Genomic DNA, 24,631 nt, shown 5'->3' on the forward strand with positions numbered 1-24,631 from the left:
GGGTGGGACATAGAAAACTTGAAGGAATTGCAGAGGGAAGATAAAGAAAGCAAAACAAATATCCCAGCAAAATAAAAATAGTACTGAAACACCGTCCTATTCATATCACATCAAAAGTAAAGTCCGTTGTGTTTAATGGTTTTACTTCCTCCCAAGTATGGTATAGAGTTTTTTTGTTTAATCAGGGGGTTGGACTAGATGACTTCCAAGGTTCCTTCCAACTCTATTATTCTGTTGTTCTGATTAATGCAAGTTAAGTGCTAGTTGGGAAGAAATTATTCAGGATGGCTCTTCTTTTGACCAAAACAAAGCACATCAAATCTATTTCTAGGGAAAAATTAGAAGTAATCTGCTATCCTTCATATATATAATGTAAAATTAATTATAATTCCTCTTCGGATGCATAAAAGCACTGCATAATGCTTAGTTGCTACACTTCAAATAGTTCACCAATTATAAAATTGTAGTGATATTATTTATTGTGATTTATTGATGGTTATATTTACTGGGTTTTATTTTGACAAATGACTGTATCTTGATCTCAGATATCAACGAATGCAAAATGATTCCAAGATTGTGCACCTATGGAAAATGTAGAAACACCATTGGCAGCTTCCGGTGTAAATGCGACAGTGGGTTTGCACTTGATTCCGATGAGAGGAACTGTACAGGTAAATTTCTTTTAAAAAAAAACAACACAAAGTTTTTATTTTTTACAAGAAACATACAAACAAAACATAAAAACATAAAACCCTCTTTCAATTATATACATACAGTGTGTCTGTTGGTTACAATCTTTTGTGCTATCCTTTTTTTTAACCATTACTCACAAATTATATAAATTCTCACCTTATCAATCTAGCTTGTGCTTATGTAATATCAATTATTAAACATTCATTGGACTAAACTATTTTTGTACAGGTAAATTTCTTGACCTCAGATGATGTTTTGTTTCTTTGTGCAATATTTCTGGTGAAATATTCTCCTATTCTACTGCCGGTTCATGTTTCTTAGCCAGTAAGGAACTGAGAAGTCCCACAGCATCCATAACCTTTAAATGGAAAATAATCAGCTAAACATCCTAACAGTGATGGGGAGAATTAGCCCATTATCTCTTTTCTGTCAAACACAGGAAATCAGGAGTCCAGGCGGTTCAAATGAATGTAGGTTTATTGTATGCTAATGTTCTCTACAAGAATCTGAACCACTAATGGTCAAAGCAAATTGGCAGTCAATAGAAGTCAATGGAATTCAAGCTGGGCTGGGCTTAGATCTCTTGTGGATATGGAGAGACACGAGACTGATGACGTGTTTGACTCCTCCCTCAGGCTTAGCCTGGTGATTTCCTACATATGTTTTCCCCTTAAAGCAGTAGAGGAATTATCTGAGACTATTTCCCCGTTAATACCCAACTTCCATCACTGAATTAGACAAAACTTATTTTTTAAAAGATAACGAGAGAAATAAAGCGGATTGCGGTCTAAAATAAGTTTATAGCAGTTATCTGAAAATGTAAACTGCTGTTTCTTATTTCCATGTCTGAACTGTATTCAAACAGCCTGGTAGTCAAAGGAACTCAGGAATCCTCAGGAAGGATATCTTATTTATTTGGGGAATTGTGAGGTAGATGATTAAGGTAGCTTGGGGAAGCCTGATTTTAAAAATGATATGGAGACAGTGTGACTTTTGGGTATCAAATACTGTTCTTGGGAATCAGGGTGAGGTTACACATGGGCTTTATTTCCTCATTCCCTGTCAGGCACAAGGAATCAGAACAGCTGTGAGAGTAGGCCAAAGTAGTTTATTGTTGATCACCTTTATTATAAGAATTTCACCACACTAACTGCATTCCTTTGGGGACCAAAAGATAAAGCTTCATTCCTCTGGTCTATGATATATTTTTTTTCCCTGGAGGAGACCCCATACTGGCACACCTGTTAACTCCCCTCTTCCATTTAATCCTTCCACCACAGCTCCAGATTGGGCAGTTTTTATCATGCCCATAATCTACCCAAGTTTTTCTAAGGCTAGTCAAACTTTGCCAAGTACTTTGATGGAGACTTTCCCTGGAAATAAAAATGGAATAACTAAGTGTTTATATTTGTGTGACTTGGGTTTTTGTTTATTCGTGTTTTACCCTATTAGCCAGTGCTTGCCATGTGTATATTAATTTTTGAAATAAGCTTCTTCTTTCTTCTCTTGCAGATATAGATGAATGTCGCATTTCTCCTGATCTTTGTGGCCAAGGAATTTGCGTCAATACTCCAGGAGACTTCCACTGTGAATGCTTTGAGGGCTACGAAAGTGGATTTATGATGATGAAAAACTGTATGGGTATGTTATTTTATCACATATTTGCATTGGGCCTGAGGTCCATCTTGTGAGGTCCTTAAAGCAGCAGTGGGATCCTACCTATTCCACTACCAGTGGCGATTGCCCGTGCATACACGAGCACCTAATGCACGCGTGCATCTTACCTGACACCAGCTGAGGCCTGCAGCACCAATCAACTGAGAGGATGAAGAAGAGTGCAGGGATAGACCGGAGGACCGATCCTGCACTTCTTTCTTTTTTGTCCTCTCAGCTGATTGATTTTTTGACTCCTCTCAGCTGATCATTAGAGCCTTTTTCTTTTACTACCGGTTCGGTTGAACCAGGCCAAACCGGTCCAAACTGATAACATACCACCACTGCCTTAAAGTCACGATTACTGTAAAGGATGGTGGGTACCTGACCTCCATTTTTATTGCAACAGCTGTGAAGAAGAATTGCCCTGGGGGGAAATGTTCCCTTTCTTTTTTCTTTCTTTCTTGTTTTTTTAAGTTGATTTGACTTCTCAAAGTCAAATGTGTACAAGATGCTCCTCCAATCTGTCCCTCTCCAGATCTCCTCCAAACTCAACTAGAAATGATCAGATTGAGGAAAGCGGCTGTACTCTTTCTAAATTGTGATCATGATGCTCTAAAGTCTAAACTTGTACCATGAAATCTGCCTTTTTCCTCATCTTGGAGAAAGACACATATTTTTGATAGTAATGGATGAAATGATTCTCCTTTGCCCTGTTTTTGGAGATGTTAATTCCAATAAAGGAGAACATCTGTAGCTCAGGGTTGAAATGGGGGAGAGGGTTCCCTTGATGCCCTCTTGAGCTTGGTGGTTTTCTTGCTGATGTTTCATTACCAAACTAGGTAACATCCTCAGTGCATTGATGAAGTTTTCCAGTTTGGTAATGAAACACCTGTAAGAAAACAACCAGGTTCAGGGAGATGTTAGTTGTCTGCCCAGATTCCTACCAAGCACATGAAAACTTAAGCCTTGGTTGTTTCTTGGGTCCAGAATTAACTTCCAAATCTCGACAAATCCAGAAGATCTGGTCTGACTCAGTCACTCCATCTTAGCAGAAAGGGAAACAGCCAGACAAAGGCAGAATGGAAGACCAGAAGAGAACAGGAAATGCAGGAACCCCCAAGCGATAAAGAGATGCATGCGAGTTGCAGGGGAGAACAGCGTTTGAGAAGGGGCTCCCTTGGGGCAGAGAAAAGGAAGGAAACAGCACTTGGAAGTTGGTTAGAGGAGTTGCTGGCAGAAGAGAAAAATTGGGAAGGAGGCACAGAGCCCAGAAGAGCAAGTGAACACACACTCTCACTTCGGAAACTTTAGATCCTAAAACACTCTGCCCCTCTTCTCCTCTCCTTGCACATTTTCACAAGCCATTTTTGTCCCTTCTTTTGCAGATATCGATGAATGCGAACGAAACCCCTTGTTGTGCAGAGGGGGCATTTGCCACAATACTGAAGGAAGCTACAAGTGTGAATGTCCTCCCGGCCATCAGTTGGATACCAACATTTCTGCCTGCACAGGTATGACGACAGTGGGGAAATTTTTTTTTCTTCTGCATCCTGGTTGCTTTTTACAGTTACAATTGAACATGTCTCCATTTTCTTGGCATTGGCTGCTCCAACCCTGTCCTGGCAGTTCCTCAAGAGGTTTTTCTTTTTAAACATCCTGAATAAGGCACGGAAAGAATGACTCATCATCCTCGGGAAAAAAAAAAACTAGGGCAAGCTCCCAAAATTTAGATCTGTTACCTCGTCCTGTGCCAGAAACTAAGTTTAGAGAAATCCTGGACCGCTACAGATTAAAACATTTGCACAGGTCAGGCAGTCCAGTTTTGTTTCATAGGGGCGACTGCTTTGGGGAGCATCTTTTTAAGCGTTTCAGGCATACACGCAACTTAGTAGTAATTGATGTAAGAAATCTATAAAGGAAGTCCGTACCCTTTATTTGGCAGACGGAAGGGCCAGGTGGCACCAATGCCAGGGAAAATAACCTGTGAGCAGCTGTCTTATGGGTAAAAATAAAGGTAAAGGTTCCCCTCGCACATCCGTGCTAGTCGTTTCCGGCTCTAGGGGGTGGTGCTCATCTCCATTACAAAGCTGAAGAGCCAGTGCTGTCCGAAGACGCCTCCGTGGTCATGTGGCCGGCATGACTAAAGAAAGGCCAAAGGTGCACGGAACGCTGTGACCTTCCCACCAAAGGGGTCCCTATTTTTCTACTTGCACTTTTTTTACCTGCTTTCGAACTGCTAGATTGGCAGAAGCTGGGATAAGTAACAGGAGCTCACTCCGTTACACGGCACTAGGGATTTGAACCACTGAACTGCCAACCTTTCTGATCGACAAGCTCAACGTCTCAGCCACTGAGCCACTGTGCCCCATACCTCATGGGTAGTCCTGGTTTAATGACCTCTTGTTCAGTGACCATTCAAACTTAAAACCAGCACTGAATGAGAGGCATTTACAATCGGTCCTCAAATGTCCAGCCATCCCAGTGTCTCTGTGATCATGGGATTGTGATTTTTGGTGCTTGGCAACCGGCGTGCACTTATGATGGTTGCATGTAATTGCCATTTGCCATTTGCCATTTCCTGCCCAGTTCCCATGTGCAGTCAGTAGGAAAGACGGCAGGAAATTCAGAAGTTGCTTGCATGTTCTCCAGCGCGGCAGCAACCTACCTTGGTTCTGTCACACTCGCACCTCCTCAGCGCCAGATTGCAAACCACCTGGGACTTGTGCAACAATCGTGATCCTCACTTAACCATGGCAACAGGGTTGTTAAGAGAATGACTATAGTTGAAACACAACAGTCATGAAGTGATTGTGGCTTCCCCCCAAGGACTTTGCTTGTTGAAAGCAGCTGGAAAAGTCGCTAATGCTGATCCCACACTCTGAAGATGCTACAGTTGTCATCAATACATGCCAGTTGCCAAGCACTTGAATTTTCATCAAGTGAATGTGGGGATTCTACAATGGTCGTAATTGTGAGGACTGGGCATACATCCCTTTTTTCAGTGCCAATGTAACTTAGACTACCTGTATGTTTCATTTCTGCCTGTTGATCCTTGAATTTAACTGAAAATACAAAGCTTAGCTGAGGATCAATAAAAATGTTGTTTCTACATTCTTCTTGTTAACTTTTTTTTGAATTGGATCATTGTACTGGAATTTGGCTTAAACCTCTTGGCAAAGTCTTTACATTTTGAGGAGATTTATAGTTCTCTGACGCCAGAAATGAGTTATTGGCTCTTCCAGTATTTGTGTCACAGTGTTAAGTCCTTTTTGCCTATAATTTCATCTCTTGTTATAACTTTTGCTGAATTATCCCTTCATTTTTGTTGGTTTATTCATGTAAATGTTCCTAACATCATTACCCTCTTGTCTTTGTGCAGCCTTGTTGGAAGGCAAGAGAGTTTAATGATTTGAATTCCTCTCCCTCTTTATTTTTCAAACAGACATCAACGAATGTGACCTGAGTCTAAATCTATGCAGAAACGGACATTGTGTCAACCTGATAGGAAAATATCAATGTGCTTGTAACCCTGGATATCAGTCTACACCAGACAGACTCTTTTGCGTTGGTGAGTTTTCTTCTTCCGAATCAGCTATTCAGTGAACAAAAAGGCTGTCTGTATTTTTTCACAGTTGACATACACTTACCTAAAGTATACAACCGAAACAATACGTTTGTAATTGTTCAACCATTATGGTACTAAGTGGGAGAAAACCAGGGGAGGGCTGCGGGGGATTTGCAGGGGTTCAGGAGAGCCGCTAGCTAAGATTCCGCATGGTTCAGAGAACCCCCAAATCTCACTCCTGGCTGGCCCCGTCCACCCCTCCCTTCCCTTCCCTGGAGTCCCCACGCAGCCAGTTTTGGATGTAGGTAAGTGCAGGGCGTGGGAGGATGAAAAACGGGCCTCCCAGAAGTTCAGGAAGGCCAGAAACAGGCCCATTTCCAGCTTCCAGAGAGCCTCCGGAGTCTGGGGAGGGAAACACCCGCCCCCCACCTGCTGTGGTGCAGGAGGCTGACTAGGCCACGCCCACCATGGCCATACCCACCCAGCAATCGGGCAGAGAACCTTTTGCTAAAATTTTTGAAGCCCACCCGTGGAGAAAAGATGATGTTTCCCTCGTGTCACAAGCTACTCCTGGTGACTCCATGGTGACTGGGCAACCATTTGTGTGAAATAGCACAGGATATAGGATTGGGGGTTTTCTGCTTAGGCAGGGAGCTGGACTAGAAGACCTACAAGGTCCCTTCCAGCTCTATTATTCTGTTCTCTTGTGTAGTTTTCTCATTAGCAGCAAAAGTGACTGGTGTCAGGACTACAATAAATCCACCTTCATTCAAATCAAAAGTCTCTAGCCACATCTCGGAAAAAGTAAATTGGGTTTATTAAAAATTGCCATGTTGGCACGTGGCTGAGTGCAGCCGATACAAAACCACATCATACATTTCCCCCTTGACTCTGTTTTTTCCCCCACTCCCGGATGTGACTTCTCCAATAGGACACATCCGTCTCCAAGAGTCATCCATCATGCTCTCCAATAACCTTTTTATGCTCCGACAACTTTGGGCTGCCGAGGTGATTATCTAGGCATTTCAAGAATGCCTTGTTTTTCCCCCATTCCCTTTTTCTGGCATCTAAAAAGACCAAAGGAGTATCTTTTTAGTTGACAATCGGCCTTCTTCTGGGATATTTATTTATTTAATATTAAATTTCTGTGCTGCCATCTCACTTTGAAAGATAATTTTTAGATTTTTCCAATCTAATCTACAGCATGGAAGTTCCCTATCCATACACAGTTCAACTCACCTCTCTTTAGCATTTTGAGTTCAGCCAAGTTCAGTCAGTGGGCACTAATCTGAGAAAAAGAAAATCTTCTTCAAGTCCATCTTGACTTCTAGACGTTGTTGTTGTTAGTTGTGAAGTCATGTCCGACCCATCACGACCTCATGGACAACATTCCTCCAGGCCTTCCTGTACTCTACCATCCTCTGGAGTCCACTTAAGCTCACACTGACTGCTTCAGTGACTCCATTCAGCCACCTCCTTCTCTGCTGTCCCCTTCTTCTGTGGCCCTCAATCGTTCCCAGCATTAGGCTCTTCTCCAGTGAGTCCTTCCTTCTCATTAGTTGGCCATTACTTCTAGACATTAGGTAAAGCTAATTAAAAGACAGTAACTGACAACCGAACACGCTTCCCAACTAATACCCTCTACCTGTTTCCTCAGGATCTCCCTTAAAAACCTCCATATTTTGAAAAGAAGAAAAGAATACTCGTAGTAAGAATGGTTGACTGGAGATGGTGGCTCCATCCTTTCATTCTATGACTATCTTATGCAGTGACTGTGCTTAGGGTCATTTTCAGGTGGATAATTTAATTTGGAAAGTTGAGAAAATTACAGATCTTTTTCCCGGCAAAAATGAATCTTCTTGAACCTTCTATGAAAGGGAGAGAGAATGGCCAAAGGGTAGAGTGGGAGCAGCTTTATCCACCTGGGTTTGTAAAGACTTTGAACAGTACGAGGTTGGTGACTTCCAAGTATGCAAGATAACATTTTACAGAACATTGTTAAATAATTGTTAATGCATCTAGCCATACTTCTAAAGCTGCTATCTGACCAATTGTGGCTTCTAGACACCCTTTAAGGGCATCTCTTGGTTCAATGCCTTGCAATAATTCAGTTGTAAAATTAGTAGGTGTGTAAATCAGCTTTTCTCAAACTTGGGCACTTTAAGGAAGTTTAACTTCCACTCCCAGAATTCCCCAACCAGAATGGATGACTGGGGATTTCTGGGAGTTGAAGTCCTCCTGCCTTAAAGTGACCAAGGTTGAGGAACACTGGTGTAGACCACTAAAACTATGAATTTCCAATTCTGAGACCATCTGTGTCTTTTACTGTACTCTCCAGTGATAATTCTGGGCTCAAGGTTAGCCGCTAATTTACCTTGTTTGCATTATATTAGTAACTTTGAAATTTCCGTAGCCAAGACCTTGTTAGAAAGCATGGCAACTATTGTAAAGTATATGACATCACTTTCTCTCTCTCTCTCTCTTTTTTGTTCCAGATATTGATGAATGCAGCATAATGAATGGCGGTTGTGACACATACTGTACAAATTCAGAAGGCAGCTATGAATGTAGCTGTAGACCCGGTTTTGCACTAATGCCAGATCACAGAACTTGCACTGGTAAAGTAAATTTGTAAACATTTATTGTATGTTACCCAACATTTGCTAATGTCTCGGCCGTACCTCTGATTTTTCTCTGACCATAATATATCTTTGCTTGCCTGTTTACGCAAATGCGAGTTCCATCAAAACCTGTTATGTTTGAGTAATTGTGTGTATGACAGGAGCTGTAGTTTTAGCATATGAAAGCTGCATGCGATCGCAATAGCACTTAGTCTAATGTACCACTTTACAGTGCTTTACAGCCCTCTCTAAGCAGATTACAGAGTCAACCTATTGCTCCTAACAATCTAGGTTCTCATTTGACTGACCTCTGAAGGATGGAAGGCTGAGTCAACCTTCAGCAGGTCAGCATCACACTGCTGGCAGTAGGCAGAGTTAGCTTGCAATAGCCATAACACTTAGCACTTAGGCTTATATACCACTTCACAGTACTTTACATCCCTCTTGAAGTGGTTTTACAGAGTCAGCATCTTGCCCCCAACAATCTATTGGATATCCAGGGTGATGTGGTATTTTAGAATTTAAATATTGCACTAGAAAACAAGGCTCCACTCCTGTCAATCACAGACACTCAGAAAATGCTTTTTGTACCGGTCCCTCTCTTTCAGCCCACCTACAATGGGGTTGTTATGGAAAACAGTAGGAGAAAATGCTTTGAGCTTCTGAAAGAAAAGTGGAAATGCAATTCTAATTAGAATTGATTAGAAACTGGCCATCAAGCATGCCAGTTTATTTTCCTTTCCAAGATTCTGTTACCTGGAATGGTTTCCTATTAATCTCTCTAGTTAAAGAGAGGATCCAACTTGCAGTAGAAGTTAGGAGAAATTTCCTGACAGTGAGAGCAATGAATCGGGAATAGCTTGCCTCCTGGAGTTGTGGATGCTCCATTACTGGAGGTTTTCAAAGGTAGATAGACAACCATTTGAGCAGGTTAGGCAGCGGGTTGGACTAGAAGGCCTCCAGGGCCCCTTCCAACCATAGCATTCTGTGTTCTATGACTATAAGAGGCAGCTTTTCCAATGGATTTGTTGCACTTTCTGGCTACCCAAATGGAATTAGGGTGAGATGAAATGAGTGTCATGGTTGACCTTTTTGTTTATTTGATTTATAACACCAAGAAAACAAAATAACCCTTCCCATCAGGCTGCAGGCCAATCAGTCTATTAGCCTCCTGGATCAACCCCACCCTGGCCCTACTCTTGAGGGAAGAACCAATTCTTCATGATTTTCCAGAAGGGGAACTTGGATCTCAGGTGGAAGATTGTTCCAAAGGGCCGGAGCAGCCACAGGGGGAGGCATGCTTCCAAGGTCCCATCAAATAGCAGCATTTAAGACAGGGGTCCCCAAACTTGGCAACTTTAAGACTTGTGGATTTCAACTCCCAGAATTCTCCAGCCAGTATACTGGCTGGAGAATTCTGGGAGTTGAAATCCACAGGTCTTAAAATTGCCAAGTTTGGAGACCTCTGATTTAAGAGAAGGCCCTTAAATGGGTTCAGAAAAGGAGAGATATAAGGACAGAAGGGGTGAAAGTATGCCTGCCAAATTTGAAGCGAGCACATCCTAAGTAGAGAGAAATAAAACATGTGTGCATTTTGCATGACTATTTAGCAAAGGCTCCAGATCCAAATTGTTTCAGGGTTTGATAGCATCTTGTGATTAATAAATGATCAATAGCCAACAAAGGATGTCTTCCATGCTGGATCTCCTTAACAAAAACAACTGTTATAACACTTTCTGTTAGTTTGGTGCAAGCTGCATAGAGAATGAATAATTATTGTTGGCCTCTTGGACTTGTTAGTTAAAATGAGTTAAGTTTTCTGCAGCTGCATTAATTCCTAAAAGCCACAATAGACTCATCTTTTGATGAGTTACACCCTTTTTTTTCCCAAAGAGAAGAGAATCTCAGCCCAAGTCTTTGTTTTGCAAACATTTCTTTTGAGTAACCAAGCAAAGTTTTGGATATTCAGCTGGTATGCGATGACCTTAACAGGGAAAATCCTGAGAAATTATACCAGAAATTCAAAAGCACTCTGAGTTAAAAAGAAAAAAAATACTATCTATCTATCTATCTATCTATCTATCTATCTATCTATCTATCTATCTATCATCTATCTATCTATCTATCTATCTATCTATCTATCTATCTATCTATCTATCTATCTATTATCTATCTAATCTAATCTAATCTAATCTAATCTAATCTAATCTAATCTACCTACCTATCATATACTCATTCTCTCTCTCTCACACACACACACACACTCACTCTCACTCTCTCATCTATTTTATTTGTTTTGCTATATATATAGCATCAACTTGTGAACTCTTTCTCCTAGGTATTCAAAATGGACAGCGATTATTATATATATGTATGCATATAGCATGTGTATATGCATATTATGTATGTGTATGGGCAGATATATTATTTCTTTTGAGAACAGACAGTATAATTTCATTTTTTAATGTGTGGCAGTGTGTTCACAGTAAAAAATGACAATAAAGGTTTTGTTATCTTATTATCTATCTACCTACCTATCTATCTATCCTATTTATCTACCTATCAATCATCTATCCATTCATCTATCCAATTTATTGGCTGTCCATCTTCCCACAGATGGTAATACTTGCACAAGATGAAATTTCTTCTATCTAGTGTCAGTGCACAATGATTAATAATAAGCACTGGTCTAGAGAAGTTGTACATACCAAGTAATGCCAGGTGAGCAGTGGTGGGATTCAGCCGGTTAGCGCCACTTTGAGAGAACTGGTTGTTAACTTTCTGAGCAGTTTGGTGAACTGGTTGTTGGAAGAAATCATTAGGGCAGAGAACCAGTTGTTACATTATTTGAATCCCACCACTGCAGTTGAGGTAAGCAGAAAGAGACCATGCAGAATTGACAGATATTTTAATATAACATTATAGTCCAAAAGAAATTGTATGGACTTTCCTAGGGGGGGATACCTGTAAATAAAGACCAGACTCTCCCTGTGTAATTTTTCACTTGGTTGTGAGACAGAAAGAATGCAGAAAACTAACTCCGAATATCTACTTGTGCCTTTTTCTTTTAGATATTGATGAGTGTGAAAACAATCCAAACATCTGTGATGGTGGTCAATGCACTAACATCCCTGGAGAATACAGGTGTCTTTGCTATGAAGGCTTCATGACATCAGAAGACATGAAGACTTGCCTAGGCAAGTAAAACATCTGTTATCCTAATCTGGTTGTCGGTTGAGTCTGTCTTGTGGATGGAATCAAAGCAAGAATTATTAGTTCCCACAGTGAAGCAAGAAGCAGTTCTTCATATGAAAGCTGGACGTAGTTTATAGTATCCATCCAGGATCAGGGAGGTCAGAGCAATAAACTAGGATATTTGTAGCTCAGGGCTGAAATGAGGGATCCTCGATATTCTCTGAGCTTGGTTGTTTTCTTGCACCCAAACTAGGCAACGGCGGTGCTAGTTCCAGACAACTGGCACTGATGATGTTACTTAGCTACTTACCAAGCTCAGAGACCACCAAGGGCCTGTCAAAGATGTCAGAGTTGAGGTCGTCATTCTTCCATGGACAATTACTGTGACTCAGACCAGCCATTCTTTTTCACCCAGTGTTGCTGGTTGAGAGCATGCGGAAAGCCTAGAGTATCTGTTGTTGTTATTTTGCATCTGAAACAAAGGCAGAATGGAAACCTAAGGAAATGCAATTGAATGGCTTTATCCAGAGGGTGTTGACTTGCAAGATGTCCAGGAAGCAGGTCTTACGTTGGTTGGGAATTCTGGAGTTTGTAATCCATTACACCTGCCATGAATTAGCTTGGAAATAGAGGTTTGAATCAATTAAATTCGCAACTATAGATTGACCTATATCACTTAATAACAATCCATTTATTTGTGGATTAATTTTTAGTGATACCTCAAAGTCTCTTTAACTGAATGCAAACATATATCTATTTTGGGGTAAATAAAATAATTAAAGACCTCTCGGATAATCGCACTGTGACATCTTAATAGGCTTTCTGCACCTTATCCCTGTCTAAGAAGGAGACCAAAATCTGGAGAATTCTACTACATTTTTTTTCTAAAAGAAGCATATAGGCTAAAGTAAGGCATCCTGAGAAATACTCACATTAAAATAAGTCTTCAGAGGTGAAGGCTTATAAAAGGAACAAGATTTCTCAATGTTTAGATATTTTGGTGTAGTCCTTGTCCTTCCACATACACAAAGAGATTTGGCGTTTGATAGAAAAATCGTGTAACATATTTGTGTATTATTAGGAAGTTGGTATATGGAGATGATAAAAACTAGCATAAAGAACACTGTATATTTCTACAATCAGATGGATCCTTAGAGCATATTAATGCTGTTGATGTTATGACTGAAAAAGCTTAGGAGCCATAAACACAGCAACAGCCAACTCTTTTGAGAATGTTTTCAGGGAGAGAAAACAATTATGATCTAACAACAGCAATTGTTGTCTTGTTAATACACTTGGGGGGGAGAGTTCAGCATCCCTATAGATTTAAGCTCTAGCTTTGCTCCAAAACCAAACAAACCTACTTCCAAATAGCCCATAGTTTTTCCTTGCCAAATTTATAATGCTCCTTCTTGGTTTCAGTACATATTAGCCAACTATTAATCACATTTTGTAACCTATGAAAACTCTTTGCCCTCTCCAGATGTTAACGAATGTGAACTGCATCCAAACATCTGCCTGAGCGGAAGCTGTGAGAATACAAAAGGTTCTTTCATCTGTCATTGTGAAATAGGTTATTCTGGAAAGAAAGGGACCACAGGTTGCACAGGTAGGTTTTCATCTAGATGAGTGCTATTGTTCTTTAAATAAGCATATATTATGTATTTCTAAGCTCTCGTGTGCATTAATTTAATAATGTCTTTCATGGTAGGATTAATTGAAGATGAATTGGATTGCAAAAGACACAGATTTTGCCTTTGATAGTTGAAACCTAGCTATTCATCACGTCATCTGTTTTCCTTCTAGCGAGGTCTTCATTTCTGCAAAACTTCCTTATTTCTGTTATTGCAAATTATCCCTTCCTTTGAGGCATGTAAGAAATCTGCCACCAGCTGCCTTCTTCATGAATCAGTTATTCAACATATTGCCTATTTTCCCTCTATCAAGGTTTTATTTCTACAATCCATTTTTATTTCTGTTATTGCAAATTATCCCTTACTTTGAAGCATGTAAGGCTGGCTAACAGCCACCTCCTTGATTAATCCGTTATTCAGCACATCAGTTTAACCTTCTCTCGAGATAATCTTTATTTCTGCAATGCAGCCTTATGTCAGTGTTCCAACTAACCAACTCCAAACCAATAAACTCTGAGACAAGCATTTCCTCAAAGTTCCATTTTATTAAAGTTGTCATATTGGGACATCTGGGAAACCCCAAATCTGAGAGTTCTGGGTTTTCCCTTCCCAAAAGAGAAATCAAAGATCCATCCCCTGTATCCATCAGCCCATCACATGGCCCAATCAAAACGGCGTCCCAACTGGAGACCTTCCTCCAGACACTCCCCCGCTCCCCAGGTGCAGGGCCACATGTCCTTGACTCTCTGAGAAAGAATGTTATTGAGTCTAATCTCCTACCTCACTATGAAATCCCCCTTTCCCAGGCACTGAATGTAGCAGCCTCGAAGCTTCCAAGTAAAAAATGGGTTCCAAGGCTGACATTTCATTTCTGTAATTCCGAACTTTACCTTGCTTTGGGATATCTAAGAAAGCTCGCCACCAGCCACCCTAGGCTGCCATGCAGTCTTCGGGTGGAGGAGGCTAACCACAAAGATTTTGTACCCGTGGCCAACTATGATGGTTGAGGTTACTCTTGTTTTATGCTCTCATCGCAAACCTATATGGTTGTCAGTCGAATAAATAAGTGCAGTGATTGGAATGTTGTGTTCACGTTTTGCTGCTGTCTTAGCATGTGTCCATGTGTGCTCCTTTTAGTGCTCATCTGAACGCGAACACAAAATTTGCAGCTGCCCTTGGAAAGCCTACAGTAGAAGGGAGAGACCATGCTTTTATCCCAGTAGTCCAAATTCCTTTGCTCAAGTGTCATAAAGGAACATGTCCGCAGCCTGTTTCCATGCTCTGAAAAAGTGCCAAGGGCTTGGGTTTTCATTTCCTTGACAGGAGACCCCACTTCCCAAAACATGGTGTTAAGTATTTTAAAGAGTGAGCCCTTGTGTGGAACTGCTTGACCGAAGGGAATGGATTCCTTCCTTCTTGCTGCCATGCCAAAATGTTTCAACTCTACTTTTTAAGAATTGTAAAAATGTTCACACAAGCTCTTTCTTTCATGAAACAATTGCATAAGATTCTGGGAGTTTGCTTGAAGTCGCATCTACATATTTCATCCCCCTTGTCATTACCAACTGTTTCCATCTTAACAAGTAAACAAGTTTTTCCTTCTCACCCCATGCCCCCCTGCTGTTTCCCTGAGTGCATGATCCACCCACTGACATGCATTTACATTCCACGCAGATATTAAAACTTTTCATTTTCCTTCTTTTTTGGCTTCCATTCTTAATGTATATGGGTCGAGTTTAGGGAAATGCCGTGTTTTATGCAACGACATACATTACTTATGACAAGCTAACTTGGCTGCATTCATGCTGTCATGTTCAATTATCTGAAATGGAAAGTGGAGTAGGTCAGCTAAGGTATGTGCATATTGCACGAATTAAGAATACAAGAAGGAAAAGTCCTGGAGCAGGAAGTTGAACAAAGTACTGTAGGAAAAGTGTGGCTCAAATCCAGCTTGTGTGTCAGCTGAGCTGTCTAAGGCATTGTATTAAGGCAAGACAGGGAACAATGGGTGGAAGCTTATCAAGGAGAGAAGCAACCTTAGAACTTAGGAGAAATTTCCTAACAGAATAATCACCCCGTGGGAGGTTGTGGGTGGTCCATCACTGGAGGTTTTTAAGAAGAGGCTGGACAGCCATTTGTCTGGAATGGTATAGCGTCTGCTGTCCCAGCAGGGGATTGGACTGATCCCACCTGACTCTTGTTATTCTGTTTCTGAAGAAAGACAAAGTGGTATGATAGGAGGTATGGAGGCTAAACCATATGATGAGGGAACTAGATATATCTAGTCTAATGAAGAGAAGGACTCTGCCGTCTTCCAGCACTTGAGAGACTATCACAGAGAAATCAACTTATTTTCCTCCAAAGACTTGAGGGCAGGACAAGAAGTAACGTGTGGAAGACCATTAAAGAGAGAAGCAACCTAGAACTAAGGAGAAATTTCCTAACAGTGAGAACAATTAATCAGTGGAACAAGTTGCCTTCAGAAGTTGTGGCTGCTCCATCACTGGAGGCTTCTAAGAAGAGACCGGACAGCCATTTGTCTGGAATGACATAGGTTTGCTTGCTTCAGCAGGAGACTGGACCGAGGTCCCTTGCAACTCTGCTATTCTGTTACTCCGTTAAGTACATCTGAAGTCTTACAACTTTCCCCAACTCTTCTTCATTCAGTTCCAAAAAACTTGATCATGTTTACGTTAAGAACTCAGAGACAGTTATTGGCTCTTGGTGATGCAAATGATACAAAGTGCATTTAAAACCATCTCAAATCTAAATCTTTTAAGAATCTCCTAGGAAAACTATCTAATCTTAGGATAGCTTTTCTGGCAGCCATTCCCAAATTCTCAGAGAAAGATTTTCCGCCCCCCCCCCCCTCCCAGTTTGGGACCTACACATTTTATCCAGCAATTGAACCTGAAACCTCCTTCTGAATAGTCCTTTCCTAAAGAGTATTCATTTACTCATCCTTCCTAAGGTTTTTCAAGCTGTATGTTAAAGGGCAACGTTTCGCAGAGATGGGGGGTTTTTTTTGGGCTTGGCTACAAAACAACATCTGTTCAATAAATCTCTTCAAGTCAAGATGGATCCCTCCCCAGCTGGGAGTCCCACAGATTATATGGGGCAACAACACCCCAAATGGTATTTAGACTACATGATTGAGCCAAGTCATTAGATCCTCTAGGTAACTGATTGATCAATCATTTAGTTATTCCCAAGACCTCAAATTACAGCAAAGAAAATGGGAAAGTTGGCCCTTGCTAGGAATTTTTTAGCTCTTGATCTGTACGGCAAAAATATCTGCAGTGTCACCTCCAGGATTGACCCTGTAATGGTTAAAATGGAGAAATTTAACAGGATGAAAGAGTTGGAAGGGATCTTGGAAGTTTTCTAGTCTAACCTCCTGCTCAAGCAGAACAAATGGTTCTTTAATCTCTTCTTGAAAACCTCCAGTGATGAAGCCCCCACAACTTCTGAAGGCAAGTTTTCCCCCTGATTAATAGTTTTCACTGTAAGGAAATTCCTCCTTAGTTCTAGGTTGCTTCTCTCCTTGGTTAGTTCCCATCCATGGTTTCTTGTCCTGCCCTCGGGGGCTTTGGAAAATAAGTTGACCCTCCCTCTTCTTTGTGGCAGTGCCTCAAATATTGGAATGCCGCTAGTCCTTCTTTTCATTAAACTAGACATACCCAAATCCTGCAACCCTTCTTCATATTTTCCTATTCCATCCTCTTTACTCCCTTTTTACCCCCGGCCCCCGCGCAACACAATGTAAGCAAGAGACTAAGAAGTTAGAGAAGTCTCATTTTTTGCACAACATCTCTAAGACTTCTCAGTTTCAGAAGTGGGAAAAAAGTATGATTCCCTCAGGCAGTTCGCCCAAACCGGTGTTAAACCGTGACAGTCCCAGCCTGTCTTGAGATTCTGCAAATGAGAACGTTTGCATGACAATGCCTCCTTTTACCCAGTTAAATGTGTTCTGCCAACAGGATCAGTGTGTATGTGGGTCATGTTCATGAGTGTGATGTTGTGGGTCTGCTTCACATCAAGGATGTGTGTCTGTGGGCTTGTGTCAGTAAACCACTTGCTGCCAAGTGCTAGCAAGTGATTCCAGCCTGCACACAATTCTTTTGTGTAAGTTGCATCGTTGCTCATGTGGTTCAGTAAAAGACAGCCGACTGCTGACTCAAATAAAAGACTGCAAATGAAGAAGGTGTGGTGCTTCTTAATAGTTTCCTCTGAGGTGTCTTTTCTGCTCAAAACGCTGCTCCTCCCCAGTTGAGTTCCCCATAGGGGAAAAGATACAATCACCTACATTTCTAGACCCACCTTTAAGCGTTCATAAAATGGGTGGAATTAGGACTGTAACCCATGATTCATGCCACTTCACCTCCTTTTAACGTGATGTCAAGTGGCTGGAAAAACAGAGCAAAGACTATTTACATCATGTTAATGGAAGTTGCTTAAATAGATAAGAAGACATTTGTTCTTGTAGTAAGAAGAAGTAAGAAAACTGTTTGGCTTGTAAGGACGGCCTTAGACTGGAATATTTGTTTTCTTTGGCTAGCCAAAGAAATTCTCAAAGGAGAAGTTTGTTGAAAAACAAAATTGGCGGAGAGAGAGCCGATAGAAAAAAACCGTTTACATAGTCTTGGCATCACGTTCCCTCCCCCTCTTTTCTGGGGTGCCTTTAGTTAATTCTATGAATATATGGCTCATATTTGGAGTCAGTTTTGGGTATCTTCAGTCATGCTGAGCAGCAAACTCACAGAGATAGTACCAAGATCTTGGAGACCAGACAGCCAACAAAGGAGTCTCTGTTTGTCACGCTGGGGAGTTGAAATAAGATTTTATTTGGACTGGAATAATCAAAGAGAGCCAACTGGCCCTTTGGAGAGAAAAAAACCCCCACTGTTAAATTCCTCTTACCCCTTCGGCGAAATCAGATCCGTGCATTTCCCAGTAAAAATAGGTCTGCTGAATAAGACAAAATGGTGGGATGTCAAGATGGTGGGATGGACAAGGCTTGGTGAGATCTGACCAGTTTTCTTTCACTGTTGTGGGCACCCTTCACCCCTCTTGGTTTCACTTGTTCCCACCATAGAGAGAGAGAGAGATGAGGTCATCTCATTCTTTCGTTTGAATTCTCAGGAGATCTTAAATATATCAAACAAGAGCAGAAGTCTTATGAACAGCCAGTTTTGTGCAAGGTTGTGGTTACTGTGTGAATGTCCTCTTACACTATCAGATGGTTTATCTCCACGTTAGGATAGCCACCTAGCATTTGCCTGATAGTAAAAGGTAAAGCTAAAGGACTCCCTGCAGATGTTACTCTGCTAGTAGTTGCTGACGATAAAGAGCTGGTGCTCATCTCCATTTCAAGGCCGTTGAGCCAGCACAGTCCGAAGACATTTCCGCGATCATGTGGCCAGCATGAGGTCATGGAGTGCTGTTTCCTTTCCACTGAAGTGGTGCCTATTTAACTACTCGCATTTGCATGCTTTTGAACGGCTAGGTTGGCAGGAGGGGAGCTCATCCCATCGCATGGCACCCGGGTCTCGAACCTGGGTTGTCGGCTTTCCAGCCAACAAACCCAGCATCTTAACCGCTGGGCCACCACGCCGCTGTTTGTCTGATAATATGGATTTAAATATACTACCATTGAAAGAATGCCAACAAGCTTACAGAGTGGTAAATCACCAACGCACCAGTCAAAGCCAATGTAGTGTCATGGATGGTGGTTTATACTGGGGAATGTCAACTTCAAGTCTACCTAAAGACATAAAAACTCACTGGATGCCTTTGGGATGTTCATTCTGTCTTCCAGTCCAACTCATTTTATAGGGTGCTTGTTATGGGGAGAAATGGAACTGTGGGTGGTATGTGTGCTTCTTTGGGCCCCCGAAGGAAAGGCAAGATATCGGTGTAATCAATGGAATAGATCATATTCTTTGGGGGAATCTCCTTTACTGTTCTAGATACAACTCTTGGTTGTCTTTGCATTCACAAATTGGCCTTCTTCTTCCCACACCATTAAGAAATGAAGGGGAGGGGAAGCATACATGCATTGCAGTTGATATTTTTGTCCATTCTTTCCACAGATATAAATGAGTGTGAAATCGGCACTGACAACTGTGACCGGAATGCTATTTGTACAAACACAGCTGGTAGCTTTAAATGTGGCTGCAAACCAGGCTGGCTTGGAGATGGGATCGAGTGTGTAGGTGAGTTTGAACAACTCTTCATCCCTCTTCCTTCCTTACACCCCCTCCACCCCTTCACCCCTTCACCCCGCCCCCACACAGATGATCTGAGTCAATCTTTAATTCAATACTGAAATAAATTGTAATTAAAAAGCTTCGTAGGCTTACATCCCTTTCTCATGGAATGGAAGATATGTTTGTTATCTAAAAGTGACTCTTTAAGCATCAAATCCAAATCTGGGTATCAAAACATACATTGATGTTGCCTTTTATAGATGTTTACCTAACTTTTTTCTTGAAAACCGGTAGAAAAAGGAAGCCATCCCTCCTCAGGTTTCTTGTATCATTGCCCAAATGTTTTTTAAATGATCATTTTATCCTTTTAAAGTAATCTACAATTATTTCTACTTTCCTTTCGAGAACCTAAGCAATTCAACCCAAGTTTTATTTATAATGGTTTGCAAAGTAGCAGACAGCATAGTTGCATTTATTTATATTGAATCTATTTCCACTAGCTTCTCCTTGGGTTTAAATTTTTGGTACACTCAGTATAACATTTATATATCATTCTGTACCATTGTTTGTGATGGACTGATTGGTGCATTAATTTATGTTTCCTTCTTTAATTATTTTTTAAACTATGAGTTAGACTGCTTTACTTAACAACAGAAATTCTGGAACCCAATTGTGGTTGTAAGTTGAGGATTACCAGTGCTACTGGAGATTTCTTTTTAATCTTGTGTACACATTAACACCTTTGCATACATAACTGGGGATGTTTCTCTTATTAATGCAAATTTTTGTCCTCTTTAGATCTGGATGAATGTGCCAATGCCACACACCAGTGCAGTCCACATGCTGATTGCAAGAACACAGCGGGATCATATCGTTGCTTATGTAAAGAAGGCTATACCGGGACTGGGTTTACCTGTACAGGTGAGCTTTTAGGGGAGGGTGATGCTTGAATGGATAACATGTTTTCCCAGGTTTCAGGCAGGATATTTTCCTATTACATGCTAAGCCCTGCCTGGGGGGCGCAGTGGTTATAATGCAATATTGCAGGCAAATTCTGCTCACAGCCCTAAGTTGGATCCCGACCGACTCAAGGTTGACTAAACCTTCCATCTTTCTGAAGTCAATAAAATGAGGACCCCAATTGTTGGGGGGCAATATGTGCTGATTTGTAAACTGCCCAGAGAGTGCTGTAAAGCACAATCTAAAGGCTGTTGCCATTAATATTAAAGTAAAACAAACAAGACTCAATCCTGGAAAAACTGATATTGAACCTAGGAGTTTGAGCACGTAAAGCATGGGTTATCCTAAAGCTTTTTGCTTTTTTCTAGCAGATAAAATATATCATCAAATTTTAAACAAGTTCTGGTTTTCTTTATGTAATACATTAATGATAACAAAATGTTTATGGCTGGAGTTATATACTTATGTAAATTTTGCATAATAGTAACAGATCTTGTTTTCCAATTTCGGCTCCAAATTATTTTGACTTTCAGAGTCACACAAAACATGCTATATTTTTTTAAATAAAAGTATTCCATATTATGGTACATGTTGACTTGTTTTTGGATGTTGTTTTACATTTTTATATGTAACAATCCTTCCTACACCCATATGTTTCATGTGACATTCTTAACCCTAGTTAGTTGTTTGCATAGAGATAGAACGCATTTTCAACTAAAGTGACTCTTTTCATTTTCCAGATATTGATGAATGTTCTGAAAATGTCAACCTCTGTGAAAACGGTCAGTGTCTAAACGCTCCTGGAGGTTACCGTTGTGAGTGTGATATGGGATTTTTGCCAAGCATCGATGGAAAAGCTTGTGAAGGTAATTGAGTAAATGAAGCAGTTAAATAATCTCACTTAGGCTACAGCCCTCTTGCTTGGCCTTCTTAAGGTTTGAAGTCCAGATTTTGACTTTGAAGAGGAGATTTTGATTTTCAATCTATCTTTTCTACCTTCCTATCATCTATCCATACAAGGGACATCCCGTCTTAGAAAATATTGCCAGGGAATATCGCCAAGAAGGAGAATAGTGTAGGGATCTCCAACCTTAGCCACTTTAAGATGTGTAGATTTCAATTCCCAGAATTCCTCAACCAGCCATGCTGGTTGAGGAATTCTGGGAGTTGAAGTTCACAAGTTTTAAAGTGGTCCAGGCTGAGACCCCTGGAATAGAGGTTGAAAAGCAAAAGGTAGCTAAACCCCCATAGTCCACTCCTTTGCCATACTCTCAACCTCCCAAAATGTAGATGCGACCATCCCATTGTGAACAACATCATTGGCAACTTTGGTTTGTCACACAGTCAGCCAGTTGTCCAGGTTAGATTTGACATTTTGGTCCACTTATGGAGTCCTTCTCAATGACCTGGGATAGGTAGATGTGAATATTCAGTGGTGTTACAGATATTCTCAGAAGATGTAAGCTGTTCCAAGTAAAGCTGTGGTTTTTAAAATTTATTAAGTTTTTATGCTGCCCGTCTACCCTACGATGTGACTTTGGGCAGCTTAGAAGTTATACAACAAGTAAAGAAATTAAAACATTAAAACTTCACAGATTAAAATATGGTTAAAAACCATACTAAAACTGAGGTTTTTCCTTGAGCAAACAAAGGGGGGCAAAGTGTTATAGAGATGCTGTAATTGAGTATCCCTTTTGGCATCGTTCATCTTAGCGGTTATGTTAATTTTGCATTTTTATTGCCAAGAATAATAGCATGTCATGTATATCAAGACATAATTCTTATAAAAGCATGAAGGAAAAAATGTTATATGATATTGAGATAAACAGTTGGCCGTAAAGAGCGCTTGTATGCTACGACTTGTATCTGAACAAAAAATATTTGGTCATGATCAAAAAGTGAGTATTGGGTGGGTCTATGAAAATGTAGATGTAATTGTTAATTCTCAATGTCTTGAATAAAGGAAATAAGTTGAGACATCGGCTGGAAAGACTAAAGACACTGCCTGCTACTCCCACAGATCATCAGTTAATTTCCTTCTGATTCTTTGGGGGAAAAAACCCTTTTCTCATAGAAAATTAAAGAAGATTAAAATCATGGGTCTGTTAGAGGCAAAGGTCAATGGGAGAAAGGGAATGAGGCACCAGGGAGGAGAGGGCTGAGTTTCACCGTGATTGAATTTGTACAGATTTATACATGTAGCTAACAAAGAAGAAGAAAATCTTGAATTCATCTGGTTTCGTTTTTAATTTGGGGGGCTATCTAATTCTTCGTTTCAGAGCCAGCAAGGAGAGCAAAACGAAAGAAGTAGGGTTGCATCGGGGTGATCTAAAGCCCACAGCCTCTTGCATATGAGTTATGGCAGTGTTTCTCAACCTTGGCAACTTTAAGAGGAGTTGACTTCAACTTCTAGAATGGAAGTTGAAGCCCACCCCTCTCAAAGTTGCTAAGGGTTGAGGAACAATGTGTTATGACGTTGCACACATATGCTCAATGGTTGAACCAATGCAGCCAATTTTGTCCTTTTCATAAAAGGAGAATGCCTCTTAAAATTGTCCACCCCTCTTAAAATTGCTGAGGGTTGAGGAACACTGTATTATGACGTTGCACACATGCACAAAGGTTGAACCAATGCAGTCAATTTTGTCATTTTCATAAAAGGAGAATGATCCCAGAGATGTTCATGCTGTGGCTTTTCATTCTTCCTTCGGTCAATGTCTCCTATTTCTTCTCAACTGTCTCATTACAGATATTGATGAGTGCTCCCTTTCCAACATCTGCGTCTTTGGAACATGTCACAATCTTCCTGGCCTCTTCCGGTGTCAGTGTGAGACAGGATATGAATTGGACAGAAGTGGCGGGAACTGCACAGGTAACTTAATAGTTTGGCCAATTTAGTAACTGTCTTAACTTTGGTATAATCATTGCTGATATAAGCCACCAAAAACATGTTTCCACTATTTCAGGAACAATAACTGAGCAGCTTCAGTTGACTGTTTTTCCCTCTTGTATTTAAATACATTTCAGAAACCTTAAAAATGGTAGTTTGGAACTTAGTAGGACTTTAGTTATTTAGTTAGTTAATTTGGCCAAACTGGGCATTGCCCAGAAGTTTCTTGGGCACTTGAAGCCACTTCCCAAATAAGTTTTCCTAGTTATTATTTTATTTTTTAAACATTTCTTACAGCCACCCAACTCCGATATGTTTAAAACTTTCTTAAAATCTATTTATGGCTTTTTGCCAATTGTATGTTATTTTACCTACTTTACTTTTTTTTTTAAATCCAAAGAAGGTAAAACTCACCAGGTATCAAATTAAGCTTGCTGTTCTAAAAGTCTGTAATATCCATAAAGTAGTTAAATTGAACATTTCCACTTATGATTAGAATGTGACTTTGGCTAACTTAGTGTCCTTGTTAAATGAGCAGTAGGGTCCTTTGCTGACTTATAGATTAATGTTGCCTTTTTTCTCTGTGCAGATATCAATGAATGTGCAGATCCCACAACATGTATCAGTGGCACTTGCCTCAACATCCCAGGCAGTTACACCTGTGAATGTCCCCCAGATTTTGAACTGAACCCCACTCGTGTTGGCTGTGTGGGTAAGTAATGTTGCAGTAAGCTGCTCTAAATCTAGATGAATCCATGGTCTACCATGTTAACAAATAAGTAAACGATAGCAATGTTTTGGGAAGAGGCAACAACTACACGGTTCAGGTCTTGAAATAAAAATATATACCTGACAATTGGTAATTTAAAAAGTTTGCCAGGAGTTGAGAAGCCTCTGATGAATTGAGCAATGAATGAACGGGAATGTCAAAGCAATGCCCAATGCATGACTTATAGGGGAACTGTTCTTTTATTCTGGATCTTTATGAATTGATGATGTTTGAGCACGTGCTACTTTCCTTCTTCAGATACACGCTCTGGCTACTGTTACTTGGAAATTAAACCTCGAGGAGATAATGGTGATACAGCTTGCAGTAACGAAATTGGCATTGGTGTTTCCAAGGCTTCTTGCTGTTGTTCCCTTGGTAAAGCTTGGGGCATTCCTTGTGAACAGTGTCCAGCTGTGAATTCAAGTAAGTGAGATGGAAA

At 40.6% G+C, this 24,631-nt stretch overlaps 1 protein-coding gene across 2 annotated transcripts in view; it reads left to right on the top strand.

Annotated features, from left to right (window-relative positions):
• Nucleotides 1–24,631, top strand: part of FBN1 (fibrillin 1) — a 179,886-nt gene that overhangs the window by 110,315 nt on the left and 44,940 nt on the right. For both annotated transcript variants that reach the window (XM_026709584.2, XM_087941425.1), the window contains exons 26-38: nucleotides 546–671; nucleotides 2,206–2,334; nucleotides 3,735–3,860; nucleotides 5,792–5,917; nucleotides 8,410–8,532; nucleotides 11,607–11,732; nucleotides 13,214–13,339; nucleotides 19,457–19,579; nucleotides 20,372–20,494; nucleotides 21,274–21,399; nucleotides 23,283–23,405; nucleotides 24,013–24,135; nucleotides 24,451–24,615. In XM_026709584.2, the coding sequence (XP_026565369.1) occupies nucleotides 546–671; nucleotides 2,206–2,334; nucleotides 3,735–3,860; nucleotides 5,792–5,917; nucleotides 8,410–8,532; nucleotides 11,607–11,732; nucleotides 13,214–13,339; nucleotides 19,457–19,579; nucleotides 20,372–20,494; nucleotides 21,274–21,399; nucleotides 23,283–23,405; nucleotides 24,013–24,135; nucleotides 24,451–24,615 (1,665 nt within the window). The remainder of the gene's footprint in view (nucleotides 1–545; nucleotides 672–2,205; nucleotides 2,335–3,734; nucleotides 3,861–5,791; nucleotides 5,918–8,409; nucleotides 8,533–11,606; nucleotides 11,733–13,213; nucleotides 13,340–19,456; nucleotides 19,580–20,371; nucleotides 20,495–21,273; nucleotides 21,400–23,282; nucleotides 23,406–24,012; nucleotides 24,136–24,450; nucleotides 24,616–24,631) is intronic.

Source organism: Pseudonaja textilis, chromosome 13 (assembly GCF_049901715.1).
Source record: "Pseudonaja textilis isolate UNSWEBS1 chromosome 13, rPseTex1.2, whole genome shotgun sequence".
Taxonomy (NCBI): domain Eukaryota; kingdom Metazoa; phylum Chordata; class Lepidosauria; order Squamata; family Elapidae; genus Pseudonaja; species Pseudonaja textilis.